The following is a 20,281-nucleotide window of genomic DNA, read 5'->3' on the forward strand; positions in this document are numbered from 1 at the left end:
TATTCTAGGTAGATCTAAAAATCATGCAAAGCACCTCATACTCTTCAGTTATTCAGAATAGCCACTGTGAAGATACAGCTTCTCAACTTACAAGGAAGGATCAATTAGTAGTTTACTGAACAGGGTTTTTTCATAAAGCAGATCTGTTTTACTTGTATAGGAACCTCTTCATGAATACTAAATCAAGAACTGAAAACTGCTTTTCCATATTTGTTATACTTGTACCGTCTTTATTAATAATAAGCAGGTTTGGGGCCATCTCTAGGCCTGCAATTCTGCCATGCCAATGCATATATCTGATATAGCATCAGCTTGTGCAAACTGACCACACATGGAGAAATATTAGTAATGTACTGCATAACCCTAACTCTCTTAAAAACCAAGTGCCTCCTCACTCTGCTGTCCATGTGCTGGCAGCTTAGGTATGCCTGGCAGGCAGTGGGACCATTTTGTATCTGCATGCGCCCTGTATTCTGGAGACACTTTGCCCTCCTCACCCATCTAACGGGTAGGGGGTTTGGGAGAGGATTACAGAGTATTTAGTATGGGCTTCAGTCTTGTTTAGTCCTGGATTATTTTTTATTTAATCACAAGAACAAATCGCTGTGCAGTTAAAGACTGCCTTACAGGGTAATGTATGGAACTCATAAAATTTTGGTTCTGTCCAAACAGTTTGGTTCTGTCTTGCCTTTATAGTAATCTAAAACAAATATGAAACTCTACGACAGTTTAAGTATAAGTTTCCTAACTGAAAGTCTTAAAATGATACATAATTTATAGAGGACTGTCTGTAATACACAAGCTACAGAGAAGGAATTTATCTTCATTTTCTGTGAGCGAAGGTAAATGTAAACACTCAGGCTGGGTACAACTCACTAAGCCAGTTTCCCCTTGCTTACCCTCTCCGGCATATCAGTGTGAGGGCTAGAGAGACCTGACTTCTTCAGATGGAACAATCCTGGGTACACAATCTCCCAAGGAAAAAAAAATGTGTACACTTGAGCTTCAGTCTTATTGCTTGCATTTAATTCATCTCACTTAGCAGTTTACATTAATTTCTCCTTCCTACTTGTCATTCTGTGTTGAAAAAGTGACCATGTGCTGTAGAGTGAGATTAAAATTCAGGAGAGCGTCAAGGCTCCTGCTGAAAGGAGAGGGACTGAAGACTTCCAGACTTTGCACGGTTGGGTTTGTTTTGCTTTGGTTTGTTTTTTACTGAACACACCTATGCCGTGATAAGCGTATAATAATTTGAGGGAAAGGGTCTGTCATGAGTATGGAGGAGAATGCTCTCAGGCCAGTTTCAGCATAATTGCTATATTTTTAAAGATGCCAGTCAGACAAGAGCTTTGGAACCACTTTGGATTTATATTCTGTGTAGAGTCTACAGAATTTGACAGGCAGATCTGAGCACATGTATTAGGCTTATTTAAATATAAGTAGCTATATGTCAAAGGCATACCCACATGTGCTTAATGATGCCTTACTTTATCTTACATGTCAGTAGAAATTTTCAGGCGGGTGGGAGGGGATCCCTCAGTAAAGTGCAGGAAAACTTGACCTCTTCCCAGGAAAAGGGATAATTGTGGTTAGGTGCTGAAAGACTGCTGATGCCGGAGAGATTTTAGCATCTAATTTCAGTGCAAGGAGAGCAGCTACCAATCCAAAGGAAAGCAAAGCTCAAGTTCTCACCCACATATGCTAGCCTGGTGAAAAGTAGTGTTAAATGCGAGTGAGAGCTTTATACGTGCATGCAAAAATGGTTCTAGGGGAATACCCAATCTCCATTTTTAGGGAAAACATTATCCTGACACTTTTTTTTTGAAATTCACACCCTAGGTTCAGAGGAAGTATTGGTATTTAGTGTAGAAAAGGTGGTTGTTAATCTAATTCAAGAGCTGAAGAGGACAGTGAGTCACACTTGCATCATAGCTTTCTTCTCCAACCTTGGATGACTCCCGTGTAAGACTTTTCACGCAATTACAGACGTACGTATGTGTGTGTATATATCATGTATAGTGTATATATGCATGTATATATAGCATATACAGTATGTAGTGTGTATATGTTTTTTACATATATACAAATATATATATACATTCATACATACACTGACTTTTTCCATGAGAAGGGAGAGGTCATAAACCGAACTGCAAACACACCTGAAGTATAGGGAGAAGGTTTTAATGTGTTCTGATTCCAGCTGAATAAGTTTTCTGATCTCAGCTGACATTTACTCTGACTCATATTTGTAGTCACTGCCAATTACAACACACAGGCTGCTATTTCCTGCTTTAGCTATATCAGTGTTCCAGTCTTCTGAAGCGTTATATTTTGTCACCTTTGATTGAAAACACTTTTTCTTTAGATGCAGGCCAATGTCACTCCATTTCCTATGTAGATGGTAGCATTTTATTGCTTATTATCAAGTAGTAACTTTGAAATCTGGAAAGAAATTTTACGCCGGTCAGTTCATCTCTTTTTGAAGAGTTCAACCATATTAGCGATTTTGCAGATATGCATTCTGCATGGTGCTGTCTCTAGGAGAATGTACATGGAAACCAAGAAAGAATTAATGTCTGATATTTTCCTCTTCTGCTCCAGAAATTCTTCAATGCAAAATACACTGACGTCAGCTTTAAAAAAACTGAAGTATGTTTTCATTTTTCCTTTACCTTAACTTCAGCTGGGCTGTTAGGTCAGTCAAAGCCATGGCAAAAGTTATTAAAATTAAAAAAAAAAAACAACAAAACCAGAAGCTGGTTATTGGAAAAGTAAATCTGTTAAAGGTATAATTTGCTGGCAAGCTTTGCAAAAAGAGGAGTCTTAAACTAAATTACTGACTTGATTTTCTGAAAGTGATCTCAACACCTTCCAGCTTTATTAAGGCAAGTTGTGTTGCTAAGCAGCAACGCATGTAGTAATATTATTACATGTTATCTTTACAAAACTAGCTGCATTTTTATTCTATTATTGGAGAGTATCCTTCAGACCTTCAGTTTTTCCTTCCCCAAGGTGGAAATCCTCAGTTTCGCCCTCATAGATGAACCCAGTATTATATGCAATGTGATAAGGTCATTCTCAGTCTTGCCTCAGTTCAGCAGCTACTGCATCTTCTTCGGGAGTCTGTTGTATTTGTTTGCCAAATATCCCTTTTATCACCTGTTTCTGGTTTAATTCAACCATGCAACAAAACCTGTTTTTTGAAATACCTACCCCACGCCATTACAATAAAAGTAGCCTATGCTCTCGTTGATATGTCTTACCATGAAAGTCCTCTAACCATGGGACAGATAAATCTGGACACCAACTTTGGTCAGGTATCTGCACACTGCCCCAGAGGAGTCTGATGTTCAAGCTTAGTTTCCCAGAGCCTGTCCAGCGTCAGTCTTTTGCCAAGCCTCTAATTTTCCTACTCTTCCCCTGAAAAACATACCATTTTATCTCTTTTAATACCTATTTTGGCAATGTTATCACTTTCTGGGCATATAGAAGTGTAAAATTCCAGGTTTACTGGGTACTATGCAACGGGAATAGGAGTAACTGCCTCTCTGTCCCCTTCCTGCTCTTTTCTGAGTGAAGTTTAGTTTGCATAGCCTTGGCCACCAAGGTATTAGGCCAAATTAGTCTTCTAGGCTTCTTCTGCAGGACAGTGAATCTGCTCAGGCCTTGCAGTTCTTGCTGCCAGGTGCCTGACGGTGGCAGTCTGGATGCTCAGCACCAGGTCAGGAAGGATGGTGGCTTTTGGCCATCAGAATATGTACCAAAACCTCCTTCTTCCCTGAAAAAGGTGCAGATCGACCTACATCCAGGTAACTGCAACACTAAGTATGGCCTGGGACTGACTTTCAGCCACTTTGAATGAAAGGACCAGAAAAAACAGCTGGTATTTGCTATCAGAGAGGGCCCATCAACATTCAGTTCTTCCAGGGCTCTAAACTTTTAATGCTAACCTCTACGTAGGGACCATTGCACCTTTCACAACCCCTAGGACCAGAGCCAGCTTTGACGTGTTGGTTTTTCAGGCCAAAATAGGTGTTTTCCTTGATCAAGGAGGACTCATCCCCTTTGTAGTGCATGCTAGAAGCAGAGTAGTGAATCCTGCCTTTAAAGCTTTGAAGTTTCTTTATCATACGTAGGATATAAGCTGGCTTTAGGCTCATTCAGGCCGACATGTTCTTGCTGAGCCCATTGATAGGGATATCAGTTGGTGTGGGTCAAGGCCAGTTATGACATGCTCACTAGAACTAGACTTAGACAAGCAATCAAATACAAGCAAGTACTACAGTTTGTGATTGCTATCAGTTTGGGAAAATTAGACCCAATGGCTTCAAGGGAATGGCTTACTATCTATCTATTACAGTCTCCCAGACTATCTAGGGAATTCATAAAATAAGGTAAGTCATGTTAGACACACAAAACCTCAACAACCTTAGTATTTTATAACAGACCGTTTCTTTTGATCATCTTTTTGATAGAAAACTAGAGTTTAAATAACTTTGGGCATAACATTTGATGTTTCTTGCATCCCCAGGTTTTTTCAACTAACTGTATCTTCCAGATAGCGAACACACCTCACTGTCCTTTCAGTTTCCATTTTCCACATATCTTATTTTCTACACATCTTTGATTTGTTTCAGGCAGGTAAGTGCCATGGAAGTGTCACTGTCAATATCAGAGATAGCAGCTCTGCGCAGTCCCACAATTACTGAAGGACATACATACAAATAACATTTTTGAGAAGTGCATATCATCAGATAGATACAATATATCTGCTTAAATGAGCTGCCAGGGCTAGTGGCTCTTCAGTGTTATGGTGATTCTATTTCACCTCAGAAGCACTTTTTTGCTTTATTTGGCACAGGTTTTAACATTTTCAAATTGCTTTGCTTGTTGCTGTCATACCTTTGGACCACTCAATGAGTCAGTCCCTTTGCATGAGCCAGATGTTTGATGTGGGCTCCTTACAGCATGCCAGAGGCAGACCACTTCTCCTGGCCCTGTACTTCCCATACCAGAAATAGCCGCCCCAGCTGCTGGGGGCAGCCTACCTGGATCTGTCTGCCCCGGCTGCTGTCAGGGTAGGCACACTTTGCTTGTACTCCAGGTTGGTGAGATGCAAGGTAGCTGCGGACCTCCCATATCTTGTGATAGCCCAGTGGTGAGCCCAGGGCACAGGCTGACTCACAGGCAGGCTGAGCCTGTTACTCATGGCCGAGTGCAGTGCACGCTCGGCTCTTGCACCGGAATTGGCTTGTGTCCTGCCAACTCAGTGCATGAGAAGCCCATGCTTATGTTTCTGTAGCCATTGTCCTTGCTAGGTACATCTGTAGTTACAGAGAAAAAAAGAGGTAGCCCCCGCTTGGGGAAGGTATGAGTATCTAACGTACTTCTCTTTTTAAAACCAAGCTGTTTATGCAACCCAAATGATAGCGGTGTGTAATACACCTTTAATTTTCTCACGCACACTGATGCTAGAAAATCCACATCGAGGAAAGAAGGTCAGGATGAAACATGAGTTGTATACAATGGAAGTGACACCATGAGCTGCTTGTTTAGTGCATGGGAATGTGTTCACTGTGTAAGTCAAATTCCTGCTAAAAGCCCTTTAGCTAGTGCAGTGAAAGAATTCCTGCAACTAAGAGGATTATAGTGTTCCTTAAGTCCACAATAGAACTTCACTGATATTAGCAGCAATAGCAGTTATGCTTCAAGGGCATCATACAAAGCCATAAGTTTTGTATTTAAAGCATAGCTTCACTTCGTGGGCAACGGGAGAGGTGCCTGAGGACTGGAGGAAAGCGAATGTCACTCCAGTCTTCAAAAAGGGCAGGAAGGAGGACCCGGGTAACTATAGACTGGTCAGCCTCACCTCCATCCCCGGAAAGGTGATGGAACAACTTGTCCTTGGTGCTGTCTCTAGGCACATCAAGGATAGGGGGATCATTAGGGGCACTCAGCATGGCTTCACCAACGGGAAGTCTTACTCAACCAACTTGATAGCCTTTTATGAGGATGTTACCCAGTGGATAGATGATGGTAAAGCTGTGGATGTGGTCTATCTCGATTTCAGTAAAGCGTTTGACACGGTCTCCCACAGCATCCTCGCAGCTAAACTGGGGAAGTGTGGTCTGGATGATCGGGTAGTGAGGTGGATTGTAAACTGGCTGAAGGAAAGAAGCCAGAGAGTAGTGGTCAGCAGGACAGAGTCCAGTTGGAGGTCTGTGTCTAGCGGAGTTCCACAAGGGTCGGTTCTGGGACCAGTTCTATTCAATATATTCATTAATGACTTGGATGAGGGATTAGAGTGCGCTGTCAGCAAGTTCGCTGATGACACAAAACTGGGAGGAGTGGCTGACACAACGGAAGGCTGCGCAGCCATTCAGAGAGACCTGGACAGGCTGGAGAGTTGGGCGAGGAGAAATTTAATGAAATATAACAAGAGCAAGTGTAGAGTCCTGCATCTGGGCAAGAACAACCCCATGTACCAGTACAAGTTGGGGACAGAGCTGTTGGAGACCAGCGTAGGGGAAAGGGACCTGGGGGTCCTAGTGGACAACAGGATGACCATGAGCCAGCAGTGTGCCCTTGTGGCCAAGAAGGCCAATGGCATCCTGGGGTGTATTAGAAGGGGTGTGGTCAGCAGGTCGAGAGAGGTTCTCCTCCCCCTCTACTCTGCCCTGGTGAGGCCGCATCTGGAGTATTGTGTCCAGTTCTGGGCCCCTCAGTTCAAGAAGGACAGGGAACTGCTAGAGAGAGTCCAGCGCAGAGCCACGAAGATGATTAAGGGAGTGGAACATCTCCCTTATGAGGAGAGGCTGAGGGAGCTGGGTCTCTTTAGCTTAGAGAAGAGGAGACTGAGGGGTGACCTCATTAATGTTTATAAATATGTAAAGGGCAAGTGTCAAGAGGATGGAGCCAGGCTCTTCTCAGTGACATCCCTTGACAGGACAAGGGGCAATGGGTGCAAGCTGGAACACAGGAGGTTCCACTTAAATTTGAGGAAAAACTTCTTTACGGTGAGGGTGACTGAACACTGGAACAGGCTGCCCAGAGAAATGGGCATGGGGAAATGGGAATGGGAATGGGCAATGGGAAATGACTATTCCCATTTCAATAACAAAAATTCCCAATAAAGCCAGACTTCAGCTGATAAAATATCCTTCCTATGGACTTCAATTCCTAAACTTAATTGTGACATTAAAATAATTAACTATAAAGCCCCCTGTGTGATTTTTTTTCTCTCTTTCTTGCTATTAACTCATTATGTGGCCCCAACTGAGCAAAGTGCTCATGTGCATGCTTAAATCTCAGTTCAGTCAGTAGAATATAAGTGTAAATGCTTTGTAGAGTCAGAGCCCACTGGATTCTAAGATGACCTGAAGCAGATGTTTCTGTTTAGTCCCTGTTTCCACAGAGAATATACATCTCTTCAGTGTTCACTCTTGTTTTGAACTTAGCCACCTAAATGCTGATAAAGAAGGCATTTATTTTTAAGCCAGTGAGCCCTCTTTTCCCGTGATTGTCTGTCTTAAACAACAAGCAAAATATTTAATCTATCTTAGTATTAATCTATAAAGTATCAGTTCTGGGGTAGCCCACACTGAAAAGTAGGTTACTTGGAGATTCTGTTTCCTACAGCTTTTTAGAGTTTTTCATGGAGTGGATTTTTTTCGCTTTTTCCTTGTTTTTGCTTGAGGACAGGATCCATAGAGAAGGGAGAGGATAAAGCTCACCATAACTGACATTTGAGTCACTGCTTAGTTTGAGACACTCCTGGGTTTGGTAGAGGGTTATTCATACCAATAAATGGAGAGCATGTCTTATTTTCTTTTGTTAGAAACATAACAGAGAAGAGTATATTACTAGACTGGTTCATGAAGGAAAAAGAGTGATCTTTTTCCAGCTTTTTCCTCTACTGCAGCTTTTGCATTAAAAAGTCTAGCACCCTTCTGTTCATTCCAAGAAGCTATAGCAGACTAAATGTTCAAAGATTGGCAGACTTCCCTCAGATGATTATGAATATTTCATTTGTCTCTGGTTTTGGTAGTACTGTTGAATATTTGATCATGTCAAAACAAGCACTTATAACTGACACGTAAAGAGCTTGGCAACAAACACTGCTGCTCATAAATAGCCTTCTCGTTACTGTTCAGTTCCAAAGCAGTGAAGAAAATGTGGTTATTTGAGCGTAAAAGGTACAAAGACAGATCCAGGAATAATGCATCAGCTGTGATAAAAAAAGCACTTTGCACCCTGTTTCCATATTGCTTGTTTAGAGTGGGCTAGGTAAAGGACAATTACAGCATCCATTATTTAGATGCACAGAGTATAACGATTGACATTATTTTCTGTCTTAATAAATAGTTGGAGAAAGAGAAACTGACTTAAAGGACAAAACAAATAAACAGCCACCTTGATTTTTAAGATGCTATGATGAAAATATCCTCTACTTGAAGCGGCTCTGGATGCTGGATTCTTACTGCATAGTCTCTCCATCTAGTGGTTAGATGGATGGGATGCCATATATTCTTCATAACCTTTCCAGATGTTCACAGCTGAAGATGACTGGGAGCTGTTAAAATATGAAGGAAATGCTTTATGAGAGAAAGCAGATAGCTATGTTAAGTAAGGAGGAGAGACTAGGGTAAATGCAAAAAAGAAAACACAGGGGAGTTCAATGAAAACAATCAGGTTAGATCTTCATCACTGAAGCTTCCCCTTCTTAATAGCTAACTTTAGCCCAACTCCCTTGCCTTATATATATAAAAAAAAACCCAGCTTGCCCATGGGTGATGGGAGTACGCACAGTTTTACATGTTAGTGCCTTACAGGGGTGACCTGGATATGCGCCTGTGGCACTGTGGACCTCGCAGTTGCCTGTAAGATTCAGCAACACAGCCTCTGTGTACAACCATCCCTCAGGTCTTTCCTGACACCTGTGCCTTTTTCTGAGCAGGTGAAGTGACACCAGTACTCCTTTGGTCTCTCAACTCACGGCCAGCCAAATCCAGAGGGAGCTGAGCAGGGGCTGCAGTAGGTCAAACTTTTGGCTCTGGAGCACAGGAGAGGACAGGCTGTCCCCTTGGGCAGGGCACTGCCCAGGGCTCTTCTCCCATATGGAGCCACGTGGTAGGTAAAAAAAATATTAAAAGCAGTAAATCCCTCACCAGAGTCAGGGAGCTGCTGTCCTCTTTTGTCTGGGCTGGAAAGCTCCAGTGTTTAGCCTGAAAAAAGCCCATAGGCTCAGCTGTGGTTGCCACCTGTCTGCTCCCTCCAGCAACATGCTGACTGGACCAGTTGACTTGGCCAGCAGTGATGTCTGGACCGACCCCTGCATGCCTAAATTGGGTAACCAGAACCTGTTACCCTATATTAATTTCATATGGACCATAGCCATATTATTATTCTTTCCCATACCATTGTACCACATCGTTCATGTGTTTGGAAGGTGCTGGCTAGCCTTCTGCAAGGAAAAGGACAGACCCGTTCTCTTTTCTCTTTAAGGAAAGGACAGACCCATTCTCTTTAGAGGAAGCCAAGCTTGTCCTTGTTGTGAGAGGCCCACACATTTGCCTGCACCCAGTCTGAGACTGTTCTCTGAGGTTCCTGGCAGAGTACTTGCCACGGCAGGTATTTGGGGTCCTCTTCTTGAACCTCCAACCTAACAAGCTCCACAGTTACAGCAAAAGCTGTTTGCATCCCTTTTTATTAATGCCCTCCATTTCCTATTGTAAGCTCCCCTTTTCATTGGTTTATGACCCCTCCAGACCTTGACCAGTGCTGCTGAAATTTTCCATGCTCTCCCCAGAGCTCCCCAGTTTCTTCTTTTCCAATGCATGAAATGGCACTGCAGCCCATCACTTGGTGAGCAATGTATCTGCTGCATCTTGTCAGCTGGGAGGGGAAGGGATGCAGCTTTTGAGGTCAGCCAAGCAATGTGTCACTCGGGCCTCTTTTGAGGACACTTCTACCGCTGCCACCCGCCTCACTGAATACCGCCATGGCTTCTCCCACGCTCTGTGGCCTGTCGCATCTAATGACCTGCTCAGCACACTGCTGTAGTCATCTAACTAGTGGTGTCTTGCATGTGAGATTGAGTGGAAAAGGGAGTATTGGTCATGTACACAAGATGCAGCTTGGCTACAGGGCAACCACAGATGAGAACTAATTGTGCCAGTCTTATGCTCAGTGCCTGAGATTAGACAAGTGTGCCTCTTGCTGCCTCCAGCTGAGTTTGGTAAAACCAAAACACTTCTGCTACTTCCCAAGATGAAAGTAGGGGAGATACACCATTCTGTCATTAAAAAAAACTCAATACCCACCCCCCCAACCCTCTTATTTTCTTTAAATATAGTGCTTTCCCTACGTTTAGACTACCAAATTTGGTGGAAGATGATCTTTGTCCCAGAGAAAACAGCTGAGTTTACAGCAAAGACATGTGTTTTCCAGCCATCCTAAATAAATACCTTCTGATCCCAATGGTCCAGTATTTCTTGTGCCATTTTAAAGATGAAGTTTAGATCTTCTATAGATTTTAAATGTATATTATATATATCCTATATGTTCACATTTACACTGGGCTTTACAAGCTTGCCTATTTTAGAACATTATTTGAATCTACTTTTTCTCATCACCATCTGATGCTCTTCTATCAGCTCGCTGTCCAGACATTAAGCGTTTCTGACTACTGACTACTGAAAATACAGTGCAGCAATTGCATTAAATTGTCCAGTCATTTTAAAATAAGAAATAGAATCATTTTAGTGTTAAATTGCCTACTGCTTTTTCACCTGCAAAACTGTAATCTTTCTGTAAGTTACATCAACTTAAGCTATATTTTGCTTGAGGCCTTCCAGCATGTATAAACAGAGAGTTTTTCGGGATAACACCTTCTAAAGGTAGGCTGCAAAGCTGCAAAGGCAATGAAACCAAGAGTATGTAGATAAATATAGTACATGGTTTCAAAAACAAAACTCTGGGGGCACTTGCTACAGAGTAGTCTAACACTTGAAATCCTCTGACATTTCTTGCATTGTTACGGTGTCCCAGAATGTACCTGGGTGACACCACAACCACCCTGAGACTCTGCTGCTTGCCTTCACCACTATCAAAACAGCCATGTTTGGGCTGAAGTGGCTTGGAGAGACAGGAGGAATATAGCAAACAAGAACAGTTCAGCTGTTTCTCAAGATGTGGCACAAGGCTCGGGGAATAAACGCAGCATGGGGAATAAACAGGAGGAGTTTTAGAAATCCGTGTTCGGTCGGGGGGCTATGATCTAGTGGCAATTACAGAGACTTGGTGGGACGCCTCGCATGACTGGAATGTGGTCATGGATGGCTATGTCCTGTTCAGGAAAGACAGGCCGCTAAGGAGAGGTGGTGGAGTTGCTCTTTATGTGAGTGAGCAGCTAGAATGTATTGAGTTCTGTCCAGGGGCGGATCAGGAGCGAGTTGAGAGTTTGTGGGTGCGAATTAAGGGGCAGGCTGGCAGGGGTGATACTGTTGTGGGTGTCTATTACAGGCCACCGGATCAGGATGAGGAGGGTGATGAGACCTCCTACAGGCAGCTGAGAGCAGTCTCTCAATTACAGGGCCTGGTTGTTGTGGGGGATTTCAACTACCCTGATATTTGCTGGGAGGCCTACTCAGCCAGCCATCCTCAGTCCAGGAGGTTCCTCCAGTGCGTTGATGATAACTTTCTGATGCAAATGGTGGATGAGCCAACTAGGAGAGGAGCGCTGCTGGATCTGATCCTCACTAACAAGGAGGGTCTGGTTGAAGAGGTGAAGGTTGAGGGCAGCCTTGGTTGTAGTGACCATGAGATGGTAGAGTTCAGGATGTCATGTGGCAGGAACAGAATAGCTAGCAGAATCACAACCCTGAACTTCAGGAGGGCCAACTTTGGCCTTTTCAAGCAATTGCTAGGGGAAATCCCATGGGACAGGGTACTAGAAGGTAAGGGGGCCCAAGATAGTTGGTTAGCATTCAAGGACTGCTTCTTCCGTGCTCAAGATCAGAGCATCCCAACAGGTAGGAAGTCAAGGAAGGGTACCAGGAGACCTGCATGGTTGAACAGGGAACTGCTGGGCAAACTCAAGTGGAAGAAGAGGGTGTACAGATCATGGAAGGAGGGGCTGGCCACTTGGGAGGAATATAAGTCTGTTGTCAGAGGATGTAGGGAGGCAACTAGGAAAGCTAATGCCTCCTTGGAATTAAACCTTGCAAGAGAGGTCATGGACAACAGAAAGGGCTTCTTCAAATACATTGCAGGTAAAGCCAACACTAGAGGCAACGTAGGCCCACTGATGAATGAGGTGGGGGTCCTGGAGACAGAGGATAAAAAGAAGGCGGAGTTACTGAATGCCTTCTTTGCCTCTGTCTATACTGTTGGAGGCTGTACTGAGGAGCCCCGGACCCCTGCGGCCCCAGAAGAAGTCAGGATAGAGGAGGAATCTGTCTTGGTTGATGAGGGCTGGGTCAGGGACCAATTAAGCAACCTGGACGTCCATAAATCCATGGGCCCTGATGGGATGCACCCGCGGGTGCTGAGGGAGCTGGCAGAAGTCATTGCTAGGCCACTCTCCATCATCTTTGCTAAGTCGTGGGCAACGGGAGAGGTGCCTGAGGACTGGAGGAAAGCGAATGTCACTCCAGTCTTGAAAAAGGGCAAGAAGGAGGACCTGGGTAACTATAGACCGGTCAGCCTCACCTCCATCCCCGGAAAGGCGATGGAACAACTTGTTCTTGGTGCTGTCTCTAGGCACATCAAGGATAGGGGGATCATTAGGGGCAGTCAACATGGCTTCACCAAGGGGAAGTCATGCTCAACCAACTTGATAGCCTTTTATGAGGATGTTACCCGGTGGATAGATGATGGTAAAGCTGTGGATGTGGTCTATCTCGATTTCAGTAAAGCGTTTGACACGGTCTCCCACAGCATCCTCGCAGCTAAACTGAGGAAGTGTGGTCTGGATGATCGGGTAGTGAGGTGGATTGTAAACTGGCTGAAGGAAAGAAGCCAGAGAGTAGTGGTCAGCGGGACAGAGTCCAGTTGGAGGTCTGTGTCTAGCGGAGTCCCGCAAGGGTCGGTTCTGGGACCAGTTCTATTCAATATATTCATTAATGACTTGGATGAGGGATTAGAGTGCGCTGTCAGCAAGTTCGCTGATGACACCAAACTGGGAGGAGTGGCTGACACAACGGAAGGCTGCGCAGCCATTCAGAGAGACCTGGACAGGCTGGAGAGTTGGGCGAGGAGAAATTTAATGAAATATAACAAGGGCAAGTGTAGAGTCCTGCATCTGGGCAAGAACAACCCCATGTACCAGTACAAGTTGGGGACAGAGCTGTTGGAGACCAGCGTAGGGGAAAGGGACCTGGGGGTCCTAGTGGACAGCAGGATGACCATGAGCCAGCAATGTGCCCTTGTGGCCAAGAAGGCCAATGGCATCCTGGGGTGTATTAGAAGGGGTGTGGTCAGTAGGTCGAGAGAGGTTCTCCTCCCCCTCTACTCTGCCCTGGTGAGGCCGCATCTGGAATATTGTGTCCAGTTCTGGGCCCCTCAGTTCAAGAAGGACAGGGAACTGCTAGAGAGAGTCCAGCGCAGAGCCACGAAGATGATTAAGGGAGTGGAACATCTCCCTTATGAGGAGAGGCTGAGGGAGCTGGGTCTCTTTAGCTTAGAGAAGAGGAGACTGAGGGGTGACCTCATCAATGTTTATAAATATGTAAAGGGCAAGTGTCAAGAGGATGGAGCCAGGCTCTTCTCAGTGACATCCCTTGACAGGACAAGGGGCAATGGGTGCAAGCTGGAGCACAGGAGGTTCCACTTAAATTTGAGGAAAAACTTCTTTACGGTGAGGGTGACTGAACACTGGAACAGGCTGCCCAGAGAGGTTGTGGAGTCTCCTTCTCTGGAGACATTCAAAACCCGCCTGGACGCGTTCCTGTGTGATATGGTCTAGGCAATCCTGCCCAGGCAGGGGGATTGGACTAGATGATCTTTCGAGGTCCCTTCCAATCCCTAACATTCTGTGATTCTGTGATTCTGTGATTCTGTGATTCTGTGAATGACAGTCACACAACAGCCCGGCAGCATGCTCAGAGGCATCAAGCAATACGACTCTTCTCCCACCCCTTCAGTTGTGAAAGAACAACTTCAGCATCTCATGTGTCCTGCAATTTACTGGTGGCCAGAACACCAAGAAAAAGTGAGATTACCAACACTGAGGAAGCAGATGAGTTACTTAAGCATAAAACATAGTTAACAGCTACAGCAACTCTGGACTTCAAATAAAAATTGAGAGAAGCATCGAGTACATTTGGGGTTCATTGCAAGGGATGCCTAGAGGTCATTTGTCCTTTGGACTCATTTTACCATCCTTGTCCCCTCTGGAAAGCTGGGACATCCAGGTCACCTGGGATTTAGAACCATTAAGGAAGGACATACGTTATGATCCTTCCTCACTTCTGGTCCATTGCTTGCATTTCTTACTGCAATTCCATACTTTTAATCCCCTCTCTGCAACAGTGGGAATAGAAATTTACTTCTGGGAAAAAAAAAGTACTTTCAGAAAAACTGAAGTTCTAATTTGCTCATGCCCAGGATCTGGACTGTAAGTAAATTGTATTATAGAATTATAATATGAGGCACAAAAAAATGAAAACAATTGGCTGCGTTGGTATAAACATGGAAGTGAAAGACACTGCGAGCATGACAGCTGACTAAGTGTGCGTTCCAATAGGTTTGTCTCATGAGAAACGAGTATTTAAATTCAATTATAGAAGATTGCAGTGGAAGGTCACCCTTAATAGATACTGGGGACACATTAAGAATGTCCTATTTCAGGAACAGCTGTGATCAGAGCTTTCTCCTTTTTAATTATCAGAAGAGGAAGATGAGAGGAAAAAAATACAAACAAAATCAAAACAGGACCTAAACTAGAGTGGACTCTCTGGTATCTAATTTGAGTTCATTTCATATTGCATTTTTCTTCTTAATGGGAACATTACTAAGGATTCTTCTGCTCTAGTGACATGTGAAGAACCCAGTGTCAAAGACCTCTGTCCACCTCATAAGTTTCAAAACCTCAGTCAAATTTACAAGGAAGATATTGGCACCAACAGACAGACAGATTTATTAACATATTGACACAGACACTGTGATAATGCAGGCTCGCCTCCCTAAGGAAACAAGCTAAAGATGTGGAAATAGAAGGATACATCCCCAAATCACACCCATAGTCACTTCACTTTTACACATCTTTCCTTCCCTTATTTATAATCTATATTTTGTCTGTGCAGAGGGTAAACTCTTGTAAACTCTTAAAGACAGAGATAATCTAAACACAGAGGGAAAATGTGTTGACTGCTGCCTCTGCCTTTATTGAAGATCTTTAGCTGTGGATGCTATGGCTAGCTGGGGCTTTGCATTCCTTGGTTAATATTAAACTTGTAACATAGCTGCAGCTAACATGGGATCCTGGGTTCTTCAGTCAGAGAAAATTCCCATTAGTCATGAAAAATTTAGTTCAAATAAGCAATACAGGATTGGACCATTACCTATTATTAATCCCTTTTTTCAAGCTAAAGTAATTATGAGATAAATAAGTACTGTTCTTGCAAAAAAAAAAAAAAAAGAATAGTCCCCAATGTTTTCAGAAAGGATGGATTTTATTTTGTAATTGCCTTTTTTCAGAAAACCATTAAAAGACTAGACAGGAAAAATATTTGTTATTTTTTGGCAGACTAAGTTTGTGTGTGTTTTATTTACTTTCAACAGGAACATTTCTACTGAAACTCCAGGTAGAACCAACCACTCTAGAAGGCTAGAATCATAATTAACTAAAACCAAACAGTGTCACCATATTATTTTGCCTTGCATATGTACTCATACAGTTATCATACATGTTTTTAACTCACAGTCTGATACATAAACACATACGTTATGTAAAAGCACCCACACCACAAAGAGGCAGGTAAAGCTCTGACTATTTCCACTGCATTAGCATGTGCAAGTTGTGCGCCAGGCAACAGGAGATGATGTTTGACTTGGGTGATTAGTGGCTTCCACCTTTAACTGTGTTCTATTCATTTACAGTTGTGCACATCAGTGTTCTCCTGCATCAGCTTAAACCCATTCATTTCAAACTTTTTTTTTTATAAGGTAAAGTTTGGATGCATTGCATTCCAGGGAGATGCCTTTTTGCTTATTTACGTTTGTAGCTTTACAGGGGCTTAGTTTCTTTGGGTGCAGTTTACTCTCAAGTACCACATTCGGAAGGCAAAAAGACCTTAAAGTGGACATAAATTACATTTGGCTGAATATAAGACTTAATCGATAGAGTTTAAACATTTGAGTACTTCCTGAAATCCTGCTGGCACATCTGGGTTTGCTAAACACACACTGGGGGAAAGTTGAGGAATTAACCATAACCTCAGGAGACCAGCGTGCTGAGGCTCCATTTAGAGTCAGTGGAGAGAGACTGGCTCCAAAATTAGCCTCCTTGCAGAGTTTGCTTTCCTTTTTTGGCTGCAAAGATGCTTAGGGAGACCAGCCTTGCTATTCTGGAGTTAATCTTTCTGCATGTTTCTTAAGAACTTTTTCATAATCCCTATAAAACGAGGCTAGACACCCAAACCTGATCTATACCCCACCCAATCTTGTGCTGACTTCCATGGCCTTTGGATCAAACTTAATGGCCATCTCACAGAGCTACTGCATGGGAAGCTGGCTTTTAAATAATGCTTGTGCATAGCACCAAATGCTCATTCTGTGTAGGGAATGAAGCTTTTTCTTCACAATTATCACCAAGGTGCTCAGTGGTATGAACACACAAGAAAAGCATTCTGCAGCTGTCTGCAGGGAAATGCATTCACAACAAAGCTGAAAAGTAAAAATTGGCTGTTATTTTAATGTTTAACCTCCATTTTAAAGCTCTAGACTCCAAAACAGCATAATACTTCAGTCCAGAACAGGTCAAAGGAGAGTACAGTTTAAAGCACAGACTATAAATACTTCCACAGCAGAGTTGGGTTTGCCCAGAGACTGTAACTACAGGTAAATTCATGACAGCAAGATGGGCTGTTGTACCATCACTTTGAAACTGATCATTTAAATCTGCACTTCCTGTTTACCCAGTTCTACTCCATTTCCCCAAAAAAAACAATACAATAGCTGAACTATGTCAGTATTTGGCATGCTTGTTTACGAGCACAAAAACCTGGTTTTGATGATTATCAGGAGTGAGACCCTTTTATCAAAATGGTAAACAATCTGGAAGAAACAGTCTAGAAAGCATGAATCCTACCACTTAAAACTTCATAAAGTGTTGTTTGCAAGGCTTCTCTAGTGTCCAACTCTGAGCGCAACCATTGCCAACACTACATCAGGCCAGCTGAGGCTTTATGTAGCCAAGCCTTTAAAACATCCAAGGACAGAGGTACTAACACAGTCCTAGCATTACTCTGCTGTTTCCACACCCCTAACAGAAAATGGTTCTCTTGGTTCACTTGTGCTTCTTAACACTTCTCCATCTCAAGCCAGTCCTGTGTATTGGAATAACTTGAATGAAAACATTGTATGATTATACAAAATACCATACCTGAAAAGCAACTGAAGATGACCTACCAGCTATTAAGGACTAGATGCTAACTTTGTCACCTTTCTGCTTTTGGTCCAAACTCCACTGGGACTCTGGTTTATGCTGGCATGCACCATGATGTCTGCAGGGCTTCCTCTAGTGCCTGGTGGAGACAATGGAAGTCTTCCCACTGCATTCGCTCACTTTTGGGTTTGTGTTTGTTTTGCTTCTGGAACTACAATGTTGATTATCATTGCTGATCCAAAACCAATAGTCCCAGGTTGTTAAAGCAATCAATCCAACAGCTCTGCTTCTTAAATTCTTTTTTCACTTTCCCCTAGGTTGGAAAAATCCACAAGAATGCTGCCCGTAAAAGAGAATACCACATACTGTTCATGGTGATCACTACAGTTATCTGTTATCTCGTGTGTTGGATTCCCTATGGAGTTATAGCATTACTTGCAACGTTTGGTAAGCCAGGTGTGGTGACTCCAGCTGCAAGCATCATACCTTCCATCCTAGCAAAAAGCAGCACTGTTTGCAATCCCATTATCTACATACTTATGAATAAACAGGTAAGATAGATATATATTATTTTTAAATTGTATTTTCTTCAGGGTCTGTCAGGTGTTCTTGACCACTGTGACTAACAGTCCTATAGATGTGTCTTTACAAGAAGGACTTGTCCAAATGGTATTACTGGAGTCTTAGGGTGGAAGTGTTTGCAACCAACAATATATTGCTAGATAGGAAGAACAGATAAATATTTGCTTACTGAAATTGCTTGTGTTCTTCTGAGAGCACACTGGATGTTAATTTGTATGCTGCAGAGTTAGTTGCCACAGGTATTGACATCTATTTACAAGAAGAATACTCAAAAATTTGGGGGGTGGGGGGAGAAAAGAAGGAAAAGAAGAGGAAGGGATTTCATGACCTTGAAAACAATATAAAGGAGGAGACCATTTGCAAAAAACATTTTCATGACAGAACCTCTTGAAAACAAATGGTCATTGCAATTACAGTTTTTGTGGACTTCTGCATCCTTTCTGTTGAATTCCCAGTTCAGCTACATGCCAAAATAGATAATGAATTTTTTCTCATGAGGACTAAGGCCAATTCTAACACTTCTAAAATACCTAAATTCAGTTCAGGTCCCTTGTTCCTGTAAATGTACACAAAATGAACTTCCTAATGTTTCTGTGCTGACAGCTCTGACTTTAAAGTTTGATAATGGTGGATTTGGAAGTTTTAAAAGTGTCTTGCAGTAAGGAATTTCGAAAATATGCATAGTTTATGAAAATGCCTTATCTTTTTTATTATATTATGTGTTAGAGGTAGTTCTCAATTTCCTTTCTTCATTGTGTCCATTACACCATTATAAAGCAAATAAACCCCCTTTATCCTTCCTTGCTCAGTGTAAGCTGGAGCCTATCCTTAGTATTTATCAACAGCAGCATTACATTATTATGGAGCCTAGACAAGGGAAAAGTTGAATGTAACAGCCAAATATATTCCAATTTTGCCACAGCCTGAGATCATTCTTGGTCTGGTTTATCTAACCTAAAGTTCTTAAACAAGGAATGAATCTGCTCCTGGAGTTTGAGGGAAAGATCTCAGGCAAGCTATAAAACCTCCCTAAAATCAGAAGGAAAAAGTACTATTGCCTTCCGCAAGATCAGGACTTCATTTCCAAAGCCTAGTTTGAGCTGACATTGAAAAAGATCGAGAGCTCCATTTGCAAAGTGCTAATGCTGAAGCAAAGTAGTAACTTTTTCTCCTTCCCCTCACCTTTTACAATTCTTACGGAAACTTCTCAACAGCAGCATCTGTCTTGCTGCTTTATTCTGTGCGCGCTTTGATTGAGGTCTTTGACTTCCATGAGATCATCAGACTGTGCTGTGATCACTGGTGCAGGCTGTAACAGTGATCGCAGGTACATTTTGGTGTTGTCTTTACACATGGAGCACATCCCAAATAGCAAAGTATGGAAACCAGGAGAAAGAGATGGGTCCTAAAATACATGAAATTATTACAGAGCCTTGGGTGCCTCCATATGTCTCGAGAACAGAATCATACGCACAATTACCTGTGCTGACAACCTGGCATCCATAGATATACACAGAATTGAGGCTGGTTTTATATTCTCAAAGTGCTCCAAGCAGTTATTGAGAACTGTGTACTCTACAGCATCAAAGTCTTATGAGACAGTCACACTGCTGTGGGTGTGCTGAGGCAACAAGCAAAGACTCACTGTTGAGAAAAAGTTGATTAGCACGAATAAAACCAGGGTGCTTGCACATCACAGGAATGTAGCAAGCCATCTAAAATCACTCTTCCCTTGCAGTAGCTGCCTCTTTCAGCTACAAAGGAAATACTTCTGAATGCTTAACTTGTTTCTCAATATGGGGTTTACTTTTGATCCAGTTTATCATCTCTTATAAGGAAAGATCAGTGTGGGATGATCTGTCTACAAGGGGAAGATCTATTAGGACAGTTTTGAGGCAAGGCAGGCTGTTTCTTAGCAGCAGGAACTGAAAAGGCTGTGCAACAATTCAGGAGCACCATGGCAGGGAACTGGAAACAAGTTTCTTAATCCTTCCTTAGTCTCCAGTCACATGTGAGACCGAAGTATTCGATTTCTCCCTTTGAATACTGAGGATGTTTCTTTTGTTTCCCATTGCCTACTGTTCCACA

The 20,281-nt window shown here is 42.9% G+C and overlaps 1 protein-coding gene across 1 annotated transcript in view; it reads left to right on the forward strand.

Annotated features, from left to right (window-relative positions):
- Nucleotides 1–20,281, forward strand: part of LOC137677742 (pinopsin-like) — a 99,010-nt gene that overhangs the window by 53,574 nt on the left and 25,155 nt on the right. Inside the window, exon 3 of the mRNA XM_068425286.1 lies at nucleotides 17,929–18,162. Coding sequence (XP_068281387.1) covers nucleotides 17,929–18,162 — 234 coding nt within the window. The remainder of the gene's footprint in view (nucleotides 1–17,928; nucleotides 18,163–20,281) is intronic.

Source organism: Nyctibius grandis, chromosome 2 (genome assembly GCF_013368605.1).
Source record: "Nyctibius grandis isolate bNycGra1 chromosome 2, bNycGra1.pri, whole genome shotgun sequence".
In the NCBI taxonomy this organism is placed as follows: domain Eukaryota; kingdom Metazoa; phylum Chordata; class Aves; order Nyctibiiformes; family Nyctibiidae; genus Nyctibius; species Nyctibius grandis.